General features: G+C 34.6%; 3 protein-coding genes across 4 annotated transcripts; all 3 read left to right on the forward strand.

The window, feature by feature from the left end:
* The first annotated feature begins 5,370 nt into the window (after positions 1–5,370).
* On the forward strand, positions 5,371–11,937 carry LOC109805960 (Sec14p-like phosphatidylinositol transfer family protein). 2 transcript variants are annotated; one of them, XM_020368265.3, is made up of 15 exons: positions 5,371–5,512; positions 6,311–6,413; positions 6,563–6,866; positions 6,954–7,053; positions 7,756–8,022; positions 8,316–8,393; positions 8,475–8,579; positions 8,662–8,711; positions 8,798–8,897; positions 9,003–9,098; positions 9,201–9,314; positions 9,434–9,581; positions 9,781–10,166; positions 10,254–10,328; positions 11,465–11,937. In XM_020368265.3, exons 2-15 carry the CDS (start codon positions 6,401–6,403, stop codon positions 11,483–11,485), a joined length of 1,857 nt encoding a protein of 618 aa, XP_020223854.1. In that variant the 5' UTR covers positions 5,371–5,512; positions 6,311–6,400; the 3' UTR covers positions 11,486–11,937. The 2 variants fall into 2 exon arrangements, with proteins under 2 accessions (XP_020223854.1, XP_020223855.1); XM_020368266.3 differs by lacking the exon at positions 5,371–5,512 and adding an exon at positions 5,537–6,093.
* A 3,335-nt stretch (positions 11,938–15,272) lies between these two features.
* LOC109805729 (uncharacterized) lies at positions 15,273–16,838 on the forward strand. Its single transcript, XM_020367906.2, has one exon. The coding sequence runs from the start codon at positions 15,273–15,275 to the stop codon at positions 16,836–16,838; it is 1,566 nt and encodes a 521-aa protein (XP_020223495.2).
* Positions 16,839–18,433: 1,595 nt separating this feature from the next.
* Positions 18,434–19,246, forward strand: LOC145952724 (uncharacterized). The gene has a single exon (XM_083065666.1). It carries the CDS (start codon positions 18,434–18,436, stop codon positions 19,244–19,246), a length of 813 nt encoding a protein of 270 aa, XP_082921792.1.
* Positions 19,247–20,533: the final 1,287 nt, after the last annotated feature.

Raw genomic sequence — 20,533 nt, forward strand, 5'->3', positions numbered from 1 at the left:
TTGTTCCTGATAAATCATCGTGCTTTGTGTCATTAAGGTGGTTGGCGTTTTTAGTGACTTTCAAATTACAATGACATATGCATGTGGTGCAATTATGCTTGGATGTTTGTACCACAATTTATGTACCTCTACCAATTACAAAACGCCAACTTGTGGTGGGTTTACACTTTTATTACAGTTATGGGCATGGGAACAATGCCCAATCATTGTCTCTTCATCGTTGCCACCTATTCCTCCAGATAGTCTTGTTGCTTTAAAGTATGAGTGAATTTAAATGTTTACATTTTTGTTTACATTTTTATGATTATTCTATCAATTTAAAAGAATTTATATGTTTACATTTTTATTTCAAGTGGTCAAACATAGACACTAAAATAAGTATGATCGATGATATTAAATTTAATTGCAAATCCTTTGACCGTATGACAAGAAAATCTATAAGTAATTTAAATTTTAGGGTTATATAAATAAATGTTGTTAATTTTTTGTATTTGAATATATACTAATTAAAATATATATTTTATAGATTATTTGGCAACTGTATCCATCTGTTAAGCAGATGCCCGATGATTGCACATAGGGGATTTGTATTTGGGGTTCGGTAGTCCCCTTACTTTCCCTATGTATTTGTGAATGACATCAGCCAAATAAGGTCATAAGGCAATTCAGTTACCAACAACCAATTCCACATCCTCCAATGATTCCTGGTAATGTGCATGCATTGACCCTACGTGGAAAGCCTGAAGATGATTGGACTACAATATTAAGTCCAGCATTAGAGCATTGGGGCAATCGATATGCATACCACTTTGTACCTACTGCTCCACAAGTTAGACTGTTAGGTCCAAATTCTCTCTTGGATGAGGCTAATTTTGATTGCTGGATATTGGTTAACCATTCCTACATATTAAATATTAGTAATCAGTAATATAAATTATTAATAATAAAAATTATAAACTTTTTAGAATTTACCTTGTATAAATGATGCAATTAACATTTAATCTAACTTATCATGATCCTGTGACAAAGACATGTTCAAACAAGTATGACTTTTACCCCATTTAGTTACTTTTCACTTTTTAGATTTCTTTGACTCAATGGCTCTTATGTACCATCCACATCCGTCATGTGCATTTGAACATGTAACAACCCATTGGCCTTTTTCGACTCAACCACATAAAAGCTTTGATACATTCTCATAGCATTTTGCTTTACTGCATTTTTTACCACATCTTTATTCTCAAATTCCAACCCAACATATAAATCTTGGCCAATTGACCAAGTATTAGGAACATCCATCCTTGGAATATTTCCTGATCTGGATGATTCCAATTGACGTTAGTGTAGTGGGGTAAATTACCCCAAAATTGACTTTCACCTATTTTCATAATAATAAATATAGTAATTTTAATAAAATAAATTTCAACTCAATTTTTTTAAACAAGTAACAAACATTATTCACAAATTTAATTTTCAAATGTTACCTTTTGTAGATGGATAAATTGAAATTGGTTCAACCATTGGACTACGAACAATAACATCTGACTTTACTTCACTATCATATGCTTCACAATCATCTATTTCATCTTCATTTGATTCATCGATTCTCTCATATGATAATGAAATATGATAGTCTTTATTCGCTTCGTCATCTTCATCTTTGTCTCTTATCATCAATGTTGACTGTTGGATTGACAATTTTTCCAATAGAATTGTTGAAGATTCTTTCATACCTATTTCAACATATAATTCCATTATTGGCATCACATTTTGACTCTGAAATGCTTATATCATGCATTTTAATTCCAATGAAGAATATATGTTTTCATGGTGCGAAACTACAAATCTATAAGTTACAGATAATATTACTTGATTTGACTGAAGGCAAAATTTGTTATGAATCATTTTCTTGGTCTATCAAATGTAACACCTTTAGAACTTTCAAACATCATTCCAATGTAAATATAAGTTATAATTTGATCCATAATATTTGGAAAAAAAAAATAGTACAAATAACTATAATTTTTATTTTAAGTATAATAAAATTTCATTCACAAATTTGAATATAGATTTCAAGTATAATGAAATTGCACTCACAAATTTGAATATAGAGCTTCAAATATTATACTTATGAGTATGATTTCAAATGTCACCAAAATCCAAGTGTTAGGATATCTATATATAATACAATAGTCATTATGACCTATAACAATACCCATTTAAATTATAATATAAAAAAAACAAAAATAAATAATTTGGAAGAAAAAAGTAGGTCTACATTGGTGTTACTATAGGCCGTAGCGACATCATTGAATTAACTGCATAAAAAATAAATTTTAGAAACTAATTTTTTTGTTATTAAATTTAGAAATATTTAATTAATATTTATTTTATAATTTTAATTATTTAATAATTTATGAAAATTTTATTTACTGCTAATAAAAAATCTACTTACTTTATTATATTTATATTAACAATTATATATATATATATATTATAATTATATTTCTTATATTAAATAATTCAATTCAAAAATAAATTTATTTTTTCTTTTATTTTTAACAATTTATGTTAATCTTAAAACTTATTAAATAAATTTAATTTTTGTAAAAATATATTGGTTGAACTTGTTTTTTCATAGGTCTGACCTGACCTTTTTTAAACTTTGACCTGACCTATTAGTCTATTTATATTAATAATATTAATTTGATCAATGAATTTAACTTTTAAAAAACCAACAAATTTATTTTTAATATATAATTTACTTAATATTATTAAAATTTAAATTTTAAAAGAAATATAGGAGAAAAAGTGAATCATTTTCTATTGAAGAATAATTCATGTGTAACTATGTATATTGATGTCTATTCACACACATCATAAGCTTATAAACTTATAGTAAAAAAAATAATTATAAAAAATATTTTGTATATTGATAATTTGTTTATATTTTATAAATTTATTTGTTTATTTATATTTTTAATATATGTATATTAGTTTTTATTATATTATATAAATAAATTTATTTTTAAAATATAGTTTACTCAATATTATTAAAATTTTAATTTTAAATAAATATAGGAAAAAAATGAATCATTTTCTGTTGGAGAAACAATTCATGCTTAGTCATGTATGTTGACGTGTATTTGTGCATAGGTTTTAAATTTATAAACCTATAATGAAAAAAAGATAATTATATAAAAAAATATTGTAAATATTGATTATTTGTTTTTGTTTTGTATATTTATTTATATTTTTAGTAATACGTATATTAATTTTTTATTATATTATATAAATAAATAGGTCGACTTATTAGATTCAACAAATTTTTTTATAAGTCTAAGTTTAGTTTTTTTTTATATATAAATAAACTTTTTCAAAAATCTAAATTCAATGTTTTATTAAACAGGTTAGGTCATATATTAAAAAGGTCAAATTATAAACATTTATCTAAAATCTGACTTATAATAAATGAAAAAAATAATTATATAAAAAGTATGTAAATATTAATATTTTTATTTTATAATTTTATTTATTTATTTATATTTTTAATAATATATATATATATATATATATTAATTTTTGTATTATATCATATAAATAAATAAGTCGATTTATTAAGTTTAATAAATTATATAAATGAGTTTAGCATCGTAATATTATCTAAATTTTAAAATATGAAATAAATGAATCTTCTTTATTTATATTATATATTATTTAATATATTCAATTTTTAATGGATGTGAAACTTATTTTATAATTTGATTAAATATTATTTTAGATTATAAAATAAAAATTGGAAAGTAAATATGATGGAGGATGATAATAGTAAAGTGGAAAAAGAATAAAAAGAAAGAAGAGTGTGAAATAGGACACGTAAGAGGAGCAGAAACCGAAAGTGGAGACAGAGCCACTAATTCGACGAATGATAAAAGAAAGATGCCATCACAGGACCTGCAATTGCATGCTCGAACCTTCTCAACTCAATGCACGTCACTATCACTACTATTTTTCTCATCTTTTCTATTATTTTTATTCACCTTTTTTTTTTCTTCTTTTTTCTTTGTTCATTGTGTTCCTCCAATTTTACACAACACCTCAAATTTTATCCCCACAATAAAAATCCATTAAAATGTGCTAAATTTATTCACTATTAGTGGATTTAATTTATTATAATTTATACAATCAATTTTATAGATAAAAAATATAATATAAATTATTATATTTTATAAAAAAGAATTATATTAAAAGTCATTAGTTAATTTTTCCACTATGTCAATCAATTCAGCGGATACTCTACATTAAAAACAAATTGATTAAAAAAATCTATTGCAAATGTAAAGTATTTGATAAGAATTTAATTAATATGTATTGATTTATATTGTTAATTAATTGTAATTATCGAATGACTCTTTTATTTATGGAAAAAAAATTATCTATCTTATTATTATTTTATGTAATAATTAATTATTATTTTAAATATTAAACTACGTATTAATATTTAATATCATGCTAATAAAAAAACAATATATATATATATATATGAGTTTTTTTTAATTTAATAATAATATAAAATCATTTTAAATTAACTGTACTTTTTATTTTCTCATATTTTTATATAAATATTTAACAAAACTTTACATCATTGCCGCATTATATGTGGTATTACTAATAGAAATAGAAAAATGATGTGATGATTTTATTTTTTACAAGATTTGATAAAATTTTTATCGGATGTTGGTATAAATTTTTTTACAAAACAACACATAAATTAAATTCTATATTAAGTATTCATTAAAGATTGATGTAGTGTAACGTAAAAAAAATATTAACTTAGAGACTAGAGTTACCAAATCAAATTTAAAGTGATATGTTAATGTCTTTATAAAAAAAAATATATGCTTCCATAAAAAAATAAAATAAAATAATGTTTTTTTTTTATTAAAAAGGTAAAAAATTATTATTTTTAAAAAGAATAATTATTATATAATTTTTTTTTATTTTTATTTTATTTTCAAATATAAATTAATAAAAATTAACTAAAATACAATTTAAGAGTATACTTATTTTTAAAAGGTGGACATAAATAAAAGTTTCTTTTATATATTATTAATAAAGTTGAGAGATTTTGTATCTTTATTAAAAATAAAATAAAAATTAAATAATAAATATATGTTAATTTGATATTATAATTAATTTATTAATTTTAAGATATTAAATTTAATAAAAATATTATTTTTTAAGTTTTTAAAATAAAAAGTATAATTATCAACAAAATCTGAATTAAAAGAAATATCTCTTATATATATTAATATAAATTATAGATTTATTAAATTATGTGTGTTATTTAAAAAAATAAAAAGGAAAAATAACCGAAAAAATGAAAAGAAAAGAAAAAGTAAAGGGAAAAAGAAAGAGAGAAGAATAGTAGAAAGAAGCAGAAAGACAGAAGAAGGATCCTCAGCGTTCTGTTCTCTTCTTCTCTTCTCTTTTCCATTCCCAAACTCAAAAGGTATGCATGTCTTCTCTCGTGTTCATATTTGCATATTTATTTATTTATTTATTTTTTCTTAATTTTGTATATAATATTTATGTTTTAATGTTTTGCTTTATAATAATAAATATAAAATTGAGTCAGAAATGGAAAGGGTGGTTCGTGGTTGTGAATGAATAGGTGATGTGAGATTGAGGAAAAATGGAAAAACGAAACATAGCAAAAGGAATTGAATGCGGTTATGGTTGAGTAAAGTTTGGTCTTGGGAAAGAAAATAAATAAATGCAATCACGATCCAACCATGACATTAATTAATTCATTTCTCTGTGTATACAATAAGATCCTTTCTGCTTCATTTTCATATTCATGTCATGTGTATAATGCCTTCCTTCACCAACTTCACATCTCTCTCTTCGTTATAAACCATACAAAAATTAATTTAAAAAAAAAAAAAACTCTTTGGGTATTGTTATTGGCTTTGTACTACTGCAATCTCCTAACTTTTCACCTTGCAAAACGACGGGTCGTTTTGGAATCTAGAGTGATCACTCGCTGTGTCATTGAGGTTACAGAAGGAGCAAGTGAAACAGCTTGAAGAGGTTTATAAATGACAATTCTTGCATCTTGTTGGATTTGCCTCTAGATTGTTGTTAGATTCTATCAATTCAATGATTCTACATTTTATTTTAAGACTTCATGTACATTACAAGTTAAATTCAGTGAAATATTAGGTACTAATTGTGGCTTTTAAATGCATTTGCTTTCTGGGGTTTTTCTGTGATTTTTAATTTTTGGTTGTGTGTGGATGTGGATCAGTGATTTATGATATGACGGCGTTTGGTGTGAATTTGATTCCCCGATTCAACGATTAGGATCAACTGTCATTGGTTTTGTGCTGGGACTAAAATGTCAATGTCAGGTATTTTCTGCTTTTTCTTTGCCATTTGTAGTGTTTTTCATGTATGTTGTGAATTGTGATTGGCGTGGGCTGCGTGGCTTTGTGAGTGTAATTAGCTGATGATGGTATTGTTTCAATGGTTATTGATTGAATGGAATGTGGTGCGAAAGGATTTGAAGGGCAATGTAGTAATGATGAGATTAGGGAGAGGAGGTCAGATGTTGAGAACTCTGAAGACGAGAGAAGGCGATCAAGAATTGGAACCTTGAAGAAGAAGGCAATAAATGCGTCATCTAGATTCACTCATTCTCTTAAGAAAAGAGGGAAAAGGAAAATTGATTATAGGGTTCCGTTGGTGTCCATCGAGGATGTAAGAGATGCGCGGGAGGAGACTGCTGTCCATGAATTGCGCCAAAAACTCGTGGAGAGAGGATCTTTACCTCCTAGGCACGATGACTATCATACATTGTTAAGGTATTTCATCAATTCAAAATGGTACAACCAAATATCAAATGTTTTTTTTGGCTCACTTTTGCACTGATGCTCTCTACTTTTTGGTAGGTTTCTTAAAGCTAGGGACTTTAACATTGAGAAGACAATTCACATGTGGGAAGAAATGCTTACATGGCGAAAAGAATATGGAACTGATGCCATCCTTGAGGTAATGATAGTAATTTATGTCATAGCCAATGAAGGTATAGTCTGCTTTAGACTGCAGAGTGTTTCAGTGTGTCAATAATACATAATCAATTGATTTATCTGGTTTTGAAGATTATGAATTGAGTTTGTTTTTTTCTGTAACCTAGACAAGTTAGACTTAGATACAAAACCACTCATGAGCCTCCACCTCACAGCTTAACTTTTATGAGAATTGGCCCTTGACATGATATTAGCACTTTTATGACCAATCAAATGCAAAGTGGTCAAGGCTCAAGAGTTCTGTTATTGCTGCCCAATTCTTCTATAGATAAGTTCAATTTCTTTGCAAGGCAAAGTTTGCATGTTAGATATAATAAAACCACTGATGGGCTTCCACCTAACAGCTTAAGCTTTTAGGAGAGTTGGGCTTTGACATCATTAGGTTCTATGATCAAGTGGTCAAGAGTTTGATCTCTGTTCCCCAAGTTCTGTCCATGCATCAAGAATAAATAGTTCATGCGTGGGGGGCATTTTAGATATAAAACCATCCATTTTTACCTCATGACTTAAGCCTTTAGGGAAGTTGGTCCTTGATAAAACATAATTCTTTGCCTTTTTAATCTTTGAATGATTCAGCATCAGCATCAGCATATTTTCTATGATAGAAGGCAATCAATACATGCTCTATTTGGCTTTGATGTGAATGTGGTGATGATATTTGAAGGATTTTGAATTTGGAGAGCTGGAAGAAGTATTGCAGTATTATCCTCAAGGGTACCATGGAATTGATAAGGAAGGTAGGCCTGTTTACATTGAGAGACTTGGGAAAGCCCATCCAAGTCGCCTAATGCACATCACTACAATAGATCGATATTTGAAATACCACGTCCAGGAGTTTGAAAGGACCCTACAGGAGAAGTTTCCAGCATGCTCCATTGCAGCAAAGAGACGAATATCTTCAACAACAACAATATTGGATGTACAGGGCTTGGTATGTTGCATTACAAAATTATTTCTGTACCTTATCACTAATATCAGGTGTTTCTGTTGTTGTTTCTCTTTGTATGCCTGATAGTTTATGCCGCCTTCTTATAGTAGATTATTTATGTACTTATCCTTTGAGCATTTTATCAAGTATGTCTGCTGTAAACATTTTACAATCGAATCTATTTACTGAGGGGTTGTTCCTGATCAGGTGTTTCTATTTTAGGAACTTCCCTGTTTGAAGTTGTTGAAATGTTTTTCTGCTGAAATTTTAGCTGGCACTTGATATGTGTGATGCAGGGAATGAAAAATTTCTCACGTACTGCTGCAAATCTCTTGTCTGCTATGACAAAAATAGATAGCAGTTACTATCCTGAGGTTATTGTCCCATCCTTTCCCAAATTAACTTCTTTTCAGTGCTCATCCATTCTATATAAACTTCATAGTGTATATTTGCAGACATTACATCAAATGTATGTTGTCAATGCTGGTTCTGGCTTTAAGAAGCTTCTTTGGCCTGCTGCACAAAAGTTTCTTGATCCCAAAACTATTGCGAAGATACAGGTGAAGAATATAACCTTCAGCTAATACTTCATAAGATCTTCTGCAGTGCCACTGACTTTACATTCATTTCCCAAATTTTCAGATTCTTGAACCCAAATCTTTATGTAAATTACTGGAAGTTATTGACTCTAGGTATACATCTGTGCCTCCATCATACTGCATTGTAATTTCTATTCAACTTATTGATTAATTTGGATTTTGTAAATGAATCTATACAGTCAGTTGCCAGACTTTCTGGGTGGTTCTTGTACATGTGCTGCAGAAGGTGGATGTCTTCGGTCCAACAAGGGTCCATGGAATGATTCTGATATCATGAAGGTAATTCTTTTTCTTTTTTTTTTGGAAATCTTGTTTCCTATTTACATTTGTTAGCTTTGTCAAACTAGTATTTGGTCAACTAATATGAGATATTCTGATATTTAGCTGGTACATAATGCGGAGGCAACATTTGTGAGACAAATCACCAGAGTGCCCAATGGACAACAGAAAACTGTCTCCTTTCAAATGCATCTACTGAAGGCAAGTCTCGGTCTTCTTGGCTTTGGGAAGTTGGGATTTCACAAGTCTTCACTTTACTTTATTAGATATGTGGGCTTATAACCTTTTTATATCATCTCTCAGGAACGATGCAGTGATACATCAACAGCTGAATCAGGGTCTGATATTAATGATTACTCTTCTCCCAACAGACAGGGTAGCTGTCCTTATCCTCATTTAGCCCCAGTTCATGAAGAAGTCAGTTTGGAAACCCTTGAATCTGATTTATTTGAGATTTTTCATTCTTGTCTGTACCTAATGTTATGTATGGTTGTGTCTTGTTTTTTCAATCATACCTAACGTTGTATCTTCTGTAGGTTAAAGCACCAGATGTCAATGGCTACTACAGTTGTGATGATAGTGCTCTAGCAGTTGAGAAAGTGGTTGAAAGTGATGACCTTAATCGAGCACAGACAATGCAAGCTAATGATACAGGGAATGTTGCTTGTAGAACAGATTCAGGAGGTATTGTCATGAAATTATTGAAGAAATTATATTTATATGCTATGTGGAAACCAAGTTGCAGATATACCTTGTCATATTTGAATATGGAAGTTGGAAACTCATGCTAGCTATCATTCATGTTAGTTTTAACTGATTTTTTTGGTAAGTATTTCAGTAGTGCCCTTATCTGCTGAACTCACACTACCCCAATTTTTGTCAGGTACTTCTGTCAGCAATTGGTTCAGCATTGTAAAGGAAAAAGTTGAGAAAATAAATGTCTGGTATGTAGCAAGAGTGCTGACATTTTTCATGGAAAAACTAGTTACACTCGTCCGTTATTTTAGATGCGAATTTTGGAGAGCACAGAACAATGTTCACCCATCAATTACCATGGAACGTAACATTAATAACCATTCAGCAGTGGTAGAAGCAGCTTCTGAAAGAGATTATATTCATCCATGTGTACAACGTCTTCAGAGACTAGAAAAAGTCTTTGAGGAACTTAACAACAAACCTGATGGTATGCCTCTGGAAAAGGAGCAAATGCTTATGGATTCCATGGATAGGATTAAATCTGTTGAGTTTGACCTTGAAAAGACCAAGAGGGTATTGATCTATATGTTCCCAGTCATGTAGAACTTTTGATTATTCTGATCTGATAAGATGGTGTTTAACTTTGTGCTTTTATTGCAGGTACTACATGCTGCAGTAATGAAGCAGCTTGAGATTGCTGAATTGCTGGAGAACTTGAAGAAATCAAAGTGCCGAGTAAGTTGATCCTTGTATAATATTTCTATATTCAATTTTTTTCAGGCTGTTCAATCCCGGGTTGACAATTATGAACCATGTTATCTAAATGAAGATGAACCAGTAGAGGAGGATTTTCTCATGTTTTAACATTTCTACATCTTTAGATAAATGAACATGCATTGCCAAATTCTGCTGGTAAATTCATGGTTACTACTGCCAGTTTCTCTTAAGATTTTGATTAGATATCAAGTTTACAGTACGAGTAAGCTTTCCTTTCATCTCCCTCTGTGTTTCCATCCTATTGTTCTTGTCAGATTGTGTGGTTTCTTTCTTTATCAGATTCATGGCCATATAGAAGTCTTAAACCTTCCTGAAAATTATTCCAAACCCCTCACGTCTTACTCAAGTCACGTATGTGGCTCGGGAATCATTGCTCTCCAGTTCCTTATTTAGTCAAAGCCCTAGTGAATCTTGACTAATTTGTTTTGCAATTCAAATATAACATTTTAAAATACAGTAACATAAAAGAATAAATTAATGTATTGACCTAAATTGGTAATGCTTGTCCAATTTGTATTTATAGAGTTCTGATAGAGAAACTAGATCTAATTTATTGAGAAAATAGGGAAATTCCCCTGATTAAAGTATGATTGCAGAACTTTGAGGGTCTGCATCTCCTAAAGCACAAAATCCAACGCCCAAAGGCCCTAACTCTTCTCAGTTAACAGGATAGCCCCATCTCTCATACCTTCCTCCTATTAATATTTTATAGGCAATATTCTTTATTTCTCATTATCCAACTCCCCTAACAAACTAACTGAATCTAACAATCAACTAAGGCCCTCGACTACTGTACCTATCAAGTTCATACTTCAATTATGTCACCAATGTTGAGATTTACAAGTTCCAACTAACCTAACAAGCAGGGGTGCAACCACGGTCGTGATTAAGGGGACATTGCCACCCCCAAAGAACAAAAACTTGGTCACAACGGTGGTTCAATCTACCGTAAGTTGATTATAAAAGAATAAATTTTTACACCAGTTGCACTCCCCAACAATGGCTGGTTTCACCCCTACGCACAAGTTCTGCCATGTCTGTCTTTGTCATATCTGTAGTTTTGTGAAAACTCTTAACAAGGATTATTCTTGCAGCAAAGAAGGCTATTCTGTTGAATCATCTAAACGTTCAGCAACAGAAAGTCCGTGGCACCACAGAAGATAGTTCCATCAAAGAGAACACTTCGTGCAAGCTCCCACCTGATTGGACCCAAGGAAGCCTGAGACGACGGAGTACACAATTCAAGCCTAATGAGTTTCGGTAGAGCATACATAGAAACACGAGGAATCGAGATGGTACAGTCCACTGTTTTATAAACATAAAATATAACCCCTTGAATCTCTCTTTTCTCATTTTCCATAGAAAAAATGTGTAAAGGTGTAATTATGCATGAACAAGTTTTAGACAGTTTTGAGAATAGAAAGAAAATAGAGAAAATACTAAAAGAATAAAACCCATCCCTTAGTGATGCGCATAAAGAATTTTGAAAATGTTGTAATAGATATTGGAATGATAAGTCACCTGATGGGTGGGTGATAGTGGTAGACAGTAGTCTGCTTTCCCTGTTGATTTTGGCCCATGCATGAGATAATTTAGGTTTTTATTTAAACTTGAAAAAAAAAGTGCTTTTAAACATGTGTTTTGAAAAAAACAATTTTTTAAAGAATCTAAAAGGAGTTGCTTCTTAAAAAGAAACAGAAAACTGAAAAGAAAAATTTAGACAAACACATCAAAAAAGTAAACAAATGCGTATTTTATTTAAGAAAAAAGCGTTTTTATAAGAGTTAAAAAAAAAACAAACAAACAAACGGATGCTTATTCTTTCCCTCTGTATATAGAAGTGTACTAGGTGAAAAAAAGTGAAAGAAATGAATTTCAGTCATGTAATTTAAATAAATGGTAAATATTGGAACTAATTAAATAATTTAGATTATTCATTTAAAGTTGTATCATCAATATAAATTGTTCTCATGTTCTATTTGGTAATCTTTCAAGTTTTTCCATGAGAACTTAGTCTAATTGTAGGTGACTATATGATCTAGGTAACTAAGACCTATTAAAATACCTTAACTCTCCAAGCAATTAGGTATTTGACCTACTACATCTTAACCTACTCAATTATTATCTTAAGTATATATTGACTTTCATAATCATCTCATCTACCATATTTTATTGTTCCGCGCCATTTTTTGAATAGGTTATTCATCTAAAGAATCATACAATATGAATGTGGACCCTTCCCTTCAAAGATTTAAATTCTCAAAAATTTAAATAGTTAACATGATATTCGAACTTATGATTTAATGTCCATCTCTTGTAGTGTTTGAGTTGTGACTCTATTAGGTTTTATTATATTATCAACTGGATTTAATGATTCATATTAAAATGTTTGGGTTGTGGTAGGCCGTGTTAGGTTTTATCACTATCGAATAGATTTTCTTTAAGAATATATAGTTTAGAAAGGCAAGTTGTCTCCTTTTTAAACCTCAAAGCACGTGTAAGCTTTGATGAAGACAAAGCAGTCTTCACAACTTCACAAATTCTTTATCAGTGGAAGTCAACGAAAAAAAATAGTTTCACGGATATTTCACTATAATTATAATATTTTGCTATATTTATGTTATATATATTCATGACTGAGATTTTACAAATATTTTAAATAATTATAGTTATACTTTATATTCTTTTTGCATTTGTTTTTTAACCTCGTAACAATGTAAATAAAAATGTAATAGTAACTAGTATTTTAATTTGTGTATTTTACAAACTAAATATTTATTATATATAATTACAATTTATAATAAACTATATATACAGAAAAAAAAAGTATTATATTAGAATATATACATTATATTGAAAAAGTTATAAATATTTTAAAAATATATAAATTATATTTTAGATTAAGACAAATAATTTATATTGTGGTACAAGATTATTTTTAATTATTAATGATTTATTTTAAAATATTAAAATTTAATTCATAAATAAAGGTGATAAATAAAAAATTGAATTACATAAAAGTTATAAGAATCTCTACAAACACTCTAATTAAACTTTAAAAATGTACTCACACAAGATAATCATTAGTATTTAATATGTAGGAGTTGATTTATTTTAACATATTAAAATTTAATTCATAAATAATTATGATAAATAAAAATCGAATTAGACAAGAAGTTAAGAAAAATCCTAAAATTTTCATTGTTGAAAAAAACTCTTAAAAGTAATATCGTGCAAGATAATTGTTCATATTTAAAATATAAGAGTTGATTAGGTAAAGGAATTTATTAATTCACTTTAACTTATTTTTTTCTTAGAAAATACATTTTAAAACTATTATTTTTAGAAAATCAAATTTCTAATTTATTAAAATACTTCTAACAAATAAATGATTATATTTTAATAAGTTTCTTAGATGAATTGTAATATTTTATAATTTAATTATCATTTTTGTCACTATGTTTATGACTTTACTATTTTGTTTAGAGTGTATGTCGATAATGATTCACCTATAAACTTTACTTAGCTAAACTAACCCAATTACATTTTTGGGGTTAAGTTAGATCATCAAGTTGAGTTGGATAATTTTTACATTAACTAATTATAATTGGGTTGAGTAATAAGTCAAGAGATTTCCTACAAAATAAATTCAAATTAACTTGATCTATAATAAATTATTAAAATAAATTAAAAATATTACACACAACACGATGTAAAATACACTCATTTACATATATATTTAATTCTACTTGTTTTTCACCAAATATTGATGAAATGAGATTATTAACTTAATTGAAGAAGGCATAGACTAAAAAAAATAATTTTTCAATTGTATTTTTTTTTTCAATTTGATAACTCTTTTTGACCCAACTCGATTTTAGTGAAATTGGATTGAGTTTGATCACTTTAAAAAAGAGTTCACAAACTCGACCCAATGCAATTTAATTAAATTTAATTAGATTAAATATTAAAAATAGTCAAAATTCTACCCGATACATTTATACTCCTAATTTTGATTCTATACATAAATTTACAAGTTTCGGTATCAGGACGAACAAATTTAATACATTTTTTTCTTGGTCCGCCAATTGTCTGTTGTAACACTGTCACAAAAAGTGTTTTTGCTGTGTAAAATCAATAGAAATTTCTTCCACAGTTAAAAATGAGAAACTGTGATTTACCTATTTATATTGCATTCTTAATTGACTTTGTCTTGTCTTGGTATGTTGATACTTTAACTAAATCCCTAAAAGAGTTTGTCTTTATTTTTACATTATCAGGTTCTCCAAAGATTTTGATGATAGTTTGGTGACTACATTATTATTAATATTGATTCAAAATCAACTAATGCAACTGGACCATCCCGGTCGGGATCTGACTGGTCAACGTGGTCCGACCTGACTTCACCACATGTGGCAGACCGATTAAAACCTAGACCGACCCCCTCTTTTAGAGGTACTCGGTCTATATCTGACTGTACCCCTCCGCGGGAGCCTGGCCGATCATATACTGACCCCGCTTGCCTAAGAACCTACTCGGTCAATAACCGACTAGGTCCCCTAAATGGTCCTAGTCGGTCGGGAACCGAGGCCGACTACCTATATTGATACCATCCCATAGCAAGGGTAAGGCCCCACCCTTTCATCAAGTATCTTACGGATAAGAACGGTTAAGAAAATCCCTACATTCTCGGGGCCCGAGAGGCCCATAAAAAAGAAACTATATAACCTAAAACCCTAGAGTTGAGATGACAGATTACACTTTTGAATGCTCTGGCTCGGAGGCTTGATCTAGGAAAAAACCCTAGTCCATCCCTTGGCCGGAACATTTTGGCGCCCACCGTGGGGCTACGGTGAAACTTCTCCTACGCCCCAAGTCATATAGAAGAACTCGCACTTTACCATGGCGAGAGGCGGCACGTCAAACAATGACTCAAAACACCCTACCATGGAGGAGATGATGGCCACGATCAATGGCTTACGGGAGGAAAATGCGCGTTCCAGGGAGAGAGAGGAGGCCATTCAACGCGAGAACGAGGAAATCAGGGGGCGAGCAGACGAGATGCAGGCCAGAATAGCGGCCAGTACCAGGACGGTGGAGGAGGATGTCATGTTGGAAGTCCCTAGGGATTTTCGACCTTTCTCGGAAGCCATAGAGGTCGAGACCATCCCCAGGGATCATCGGATACCCCAAGTCGAGCCTTTTGATGGAACGCAGGATCCCAGTCAGCATTTGACGAATTTTCGAGCTCAAATGTTGATTTGTGGAGGGAGTATGGAAGTTCGCTGCAAATTGATCATGGGCACACTCAAAAAGGCAGCACTTGATTGGTTTAGTGGTCTCCTTGACCGATCAATCACTGACTTCGATGTTTTCAGTCGGCTCTTCATGGCACAATTCGCCGCCAACAAGAAGAAACCACCAATCACGTCGGACTTGTTCGACCTCAAGCAGCAGCGCGAGGAGTCGCTGAAGGACTTTCTGCAAAGGTTCAACGAGGTCGCCTTGAGGATAACGTCGTTGGATGAAAGGATGGCGGTCATTGCATTCCAGAAGGGTTTAAGGTCCGGAGCTTTCGACATCACGCTCGAAAAAGCAAATTGTCAAACAATGTCGGAGGTGAGGGCTTTCGCCCTGAGTCACATCAAGACGGAGGAAAACCAAATCATGAAAAGAGCAGCTGAAAGCCGAGAGGAAGGGGGCAGTAGTAAGGAGGGCAACAAGCACCTCCGGGTGCGCTCAGATTGGAATAAGCGACGTGATCACTACGATGCTAAGGAGGGGAATCGCAGGCAGACGGACTATGGTGGTCGGGCGAAGGGCGAGTGGACACGAAGCAACGAACAGGAAAAGTTCACCCCACTCAACGTTCCCAGGAGGCACATACTCCATGACGTCAACAACGCGTCACTTTTCGAGTTCCCGGCGGCGACTGATCGTCAGTTGGGTCCTTATAAGACCGACTGGTGTGAATTTCATCGGACCCATGGACATACTATGGAGAATTGCTTTGTTCTTGGTAGACAGATTGAGTGTCTCATCAAGGAGGGTCGCTTGAAGAAGTTCATCGCAGGTAAGCATGATGAAGACTCGTCTGACAGACGACGCAAGCATGAAGGGGAAGATACGAGGGGAGGAAGACACAAAGGGAGGTCTCCTCCGAGAGATATTCCAGAGAAGAGTTTAGAGACCCACCAGCAGGTTGTCCATGGAGACTTTAACACCATAGCGGGGGGATTCGCTGGAGGAGGTCCTACATCAGCAGCACGGAAGAGATACTCTCGCTCGGTGTTGTCGGTCTCGGAGTGGGCGAGACCGACTCGGCCAGCCATCACGTTCTCGGACGCCGACTTTGAAGGGGTGTCCCCTCATGAGGACGACCCCATAGTTGTTTCAGCGATAGTCATGGGCTACAATGTGAAGCGTGTGCTGGTAGATCAGGGCAGCTCAGCGGATATCATGTTCTAGGAGGCATTCGTCGGGATGAAAATCTCGATCGACCGCCTTATGCCATATGCAGGTACTTTGGTTGGTTTTGCAGGAGATCAGGTGACGGCCAGGGGGTACGCCGATTTGGAAACAACGTTTAGGCAGGGAGACCACATGAAGACTATCACCATCCGATACTTGGTAGTGAATGCCCAGTCGTCCTACAGCATACTAGTCGGTCGCCCCACGTTGGATAAGTTGGGTGCGGTTGTCTCCACACCCCACTTGAAGTTGAAGTATCCTTTGCCCGGCGGGAAGGTCGGGGTCCTCTGTGTAGATCAGGAGATTGCAAGGAAGTGTTATGAGGATAGTTTGAGGGCGAGGAGGCATTTGTACGTGACACAGGTTGACCGGGGCGTCCAATCCATTGAGTTAGATCCGAGGATCATCCACTTCGATTCCCGACCAGCCCCGGCGGAGGACGTGAAGGAAGTTAGCTTGGCCGAGGGAAGAACAGTCAAGATTGGTGTGTCTTTAACTAAAGAAGACGAGGAAGGACTGGTGGCTATGTTAAAAAGCAACGTATCGGCCTTCGCGTGGAGTGCTGGCGGCATGCCAGGTATCGACCCGAATTTCTTATGTCACCACCTCATGGTTGACCCCAAAGCGAAGCCAGTGATCCAAAAAAGGCGAAAGTTCGGCGAAGATAAAAGGAAGGCTATTGCGGGGGAGACGAAGAAGTTGATAGCGGCCAGTCACATTCGGGAAATCCAATACCCAACGTTGCTGGCGAATGTGGTAATGGAACAAAAGAGCAATGGAAACTGGAGGATGTGCACAGAATTTACTGACCTAAATAAAGCTTGCCCGAAAGACTCGTACTCGTTGCCAAATATAGATTGCCTAGTCGACAGTGCCTCGGGGTACGAATTGCTGAGCTTCATGGACGCCTACTCGGGTTACAACCAGATTAGAATGCATCCTGCTGATGAGGACAAAACGGCCTTTATAGCCGATCAGGCCACTTACTATTACAGGGTCATGCCTTTCAGCCTGAAGAATGCCAGAGCGACATACCAGCGGCTTATGGACAAGGTTTTGGCAGAACAGCTTGGAAGGAACGCGGAGGCATACGTAGACGACATGGTGGTCAAGTCGGACAACGTCTCTCGGCATTTCGCCGACTTGCAAGAGTCGTTCGACACTTTAGCACGTTATCAACTCAAGTTGAATCCGGCGAAGTGTTCTTTCGGCGTCCAAGCAGGGAAGTTTCTCGGTTTCTTATTGACTCACCGTGGCATCGAAGCGAATCCTAATAAATGCTCCGCGATAATAAACATGAGAAGTCCTGCAACAGTAAAAGAGGTCCAACAGTTGGCGGGGAGGATGGCTTCCCTTTCTCGGTTCCTCTCAAAGTAGCGGACAAGTTGTTACCCTTATTCCAGTGTTTAAGGAAGAACGATCGCTTTGCATGGACAGACGAATGTGAAAGGGCATTCGGCGAGCTTAAATAGGCTCTCACCTCACCACCAATCCTCAGCAAACCACAAACCGACTCCCCTTTGTTGGTATACTTGTCGGCGTCAGACAACGCCGTCAGTGCAGTCTTAGTGCAAGAAAAAGGTAATTCTCAAATGCCTATTTATTTTGTTAGCAGGGTGTTGCAAGGGGCGGAGGCTCGCTATCAAAAAATCGAGAAGCTGGCATTCACCATATTGGTAACCGCAAGAAAGCTCAGACACTATTTTCAGAGCTACGAAGTAGTAATCCGAACAGACTACCCGATCAGGCAAGTCTTGCAAGAGCCCGACCTCGCTGGAAGAATGATGAAATGGTCAGTCGAGTTGTTGGAGTTTGCAATCAAGTATGAACCGAGAGAAGCCATCAAAGCTCAAGCGCTTGCCGAATTCTTAGTAGAATTGAGCTCGCCGGCTGAAGAAGATTCTTCTGGAGAAAGTGAGTGGATCCTGTCTGTCGATGGAGCTTCAAATTTGGGTGGTAGCGGAGCCGGGATCATCCTTGAGGGTCCCGGAGGCATACTCTTGGAACAATCACTGCGGTTTGAGTTTCGGGCGAGTAATAATCAAGCAGAGTACGAAGCGCTATTGGCAGGGATGACCTTGGCAAAGGAGATGGGCGCAACAAGCCTGTCGGCTAGGAGCGACTCACAACTTGTGACGGGGCAGGTAGCAGGAACGTTCCAAGCGAAGGATCCTCAACTAGCTCAGTACCTGGAAAAAGTAAAGGTCATGTCGGCCGACTTCACCAAGTTTTCATTGAACCATGTTCCTAGGGAGCAAAATTCACGAGCAGATCTCCTCTCAAAACTAGCAAGCACGAAGAGACCGGGAGCTACGCGCTCGGTCATCCAAGAAGTCTTGTCCCAACCAAGCATCAATGGTTCTTTCGCCGAGGTGTTGGCTATTGAAGAAGAGGAAGAGTCTTAGATGACACCGTACATCTTGTACCTGACACAAGGATCATTGCCTGAAGATAAGCATGAAGCATCATTGATCACGAGGGAGTCGGCGAGGTTCGTGATCTTGTCGGAGATACTGTACCGAAGGGCATTCAGTGCCCCTCTGTTGAGGTGCTTAACGGCATCGCGAAGAAATTCATGGGGGGATGTGTGGAAGCCATATCGGAGGTCGATCTCTTGTGTACAAGGTAACACGAGCAGGTTACTTCTGGACGACTTTACGAAAAGACTGCATCAATTGGGTTCGCAAATGCGATGAATGCCAAAGACACGCGGTCCAACATCATTCACCTGCCGAAAGACTCCACTCGCTCATATCTCCATGGCCTTTTAACAAGTGGGGGATTGATATTTTAGGTCCCTTTCCGATGGCTGTACGCCAATTAAAATTCTTAATCGTGGCGGTGGATTACTTTAGCAAATGGATTGAGGCGGAACCAGTAGCGACCATCTCGGCCGAAAGGGTGAGAACTTTCTTATGGAAGAACATTATATGTCGATACGGTATCCCACAAGTGTTGGTATCGGATAACGGAACACAATTCACTAGTGAAAGAGTTCAAAGCTTTTGTAAAGAGATCGGAATCTGGATGATGTTCACCTCTGTTGAGCACCCCCAGTCCAACGGCCAAGCAGAATCGGCGAACAACGTCATACTCTCCGGAATCAAGAAGAGGGTTGAAAATTCAGGCTTGTCATGGGTGGATGAACTCCCTAGAGTATTGTGGTCGTATCACACGACTATTCACTCATCCACCCAAGACACTCCATTTAACTTGGTGTACGGAACAGACGCCATGATACCAGTTGAGCTAAAGGAACCATCCATGCGCGCAACATGCTTCACCGAGGAGGAATCCGACAAGGGAAGACGAGTTGATCTTGATTTGATTGCCGAATCAAGAGATAGAGCCCGAATAAATCAGGTAGCGGCACAACGACAAGCAGCATTCAAGTATAACTCGAAGGTCGTCCCACGAAGCTTTGTTGGAGGAGATCTTGTCTTGAAACGCGCACAGCTGACTCAACTCAAGAACAAGTTGTCCCCTAAATGGGTCGGCCCGTACCGCATTGAGGAGGTAGTCGGCAAGGGAGCTTACCGATTGAAGACGCTTGATGGTGGAAAGATACCGAGAACTTGGAATGCTGCAAATCTGAGTTTCTATTATAGCTAGTATTGTTCATTTGTATCAGGTGCACTCTTTTCCTAGCTCAGTATTTTTTCCCAATAAAAATGTGAGGGGTTTTTTGCTGA

The sequence above is a fragment of the Cajanus cajan genome, chromosome 10 (genome assembly GCF_000230855.2).
Source record: "Cajanus cajan strain Asha chromosome 10, NIPB_CcT2T_4, whole genome shotgun sequence".
Lineage (NCBI taxonomy): Eukaryota > Viridiplantae > Streptophyta > Magnoliopsida > Fabales > Fabaceae > Cajanus > Cajanus cajan.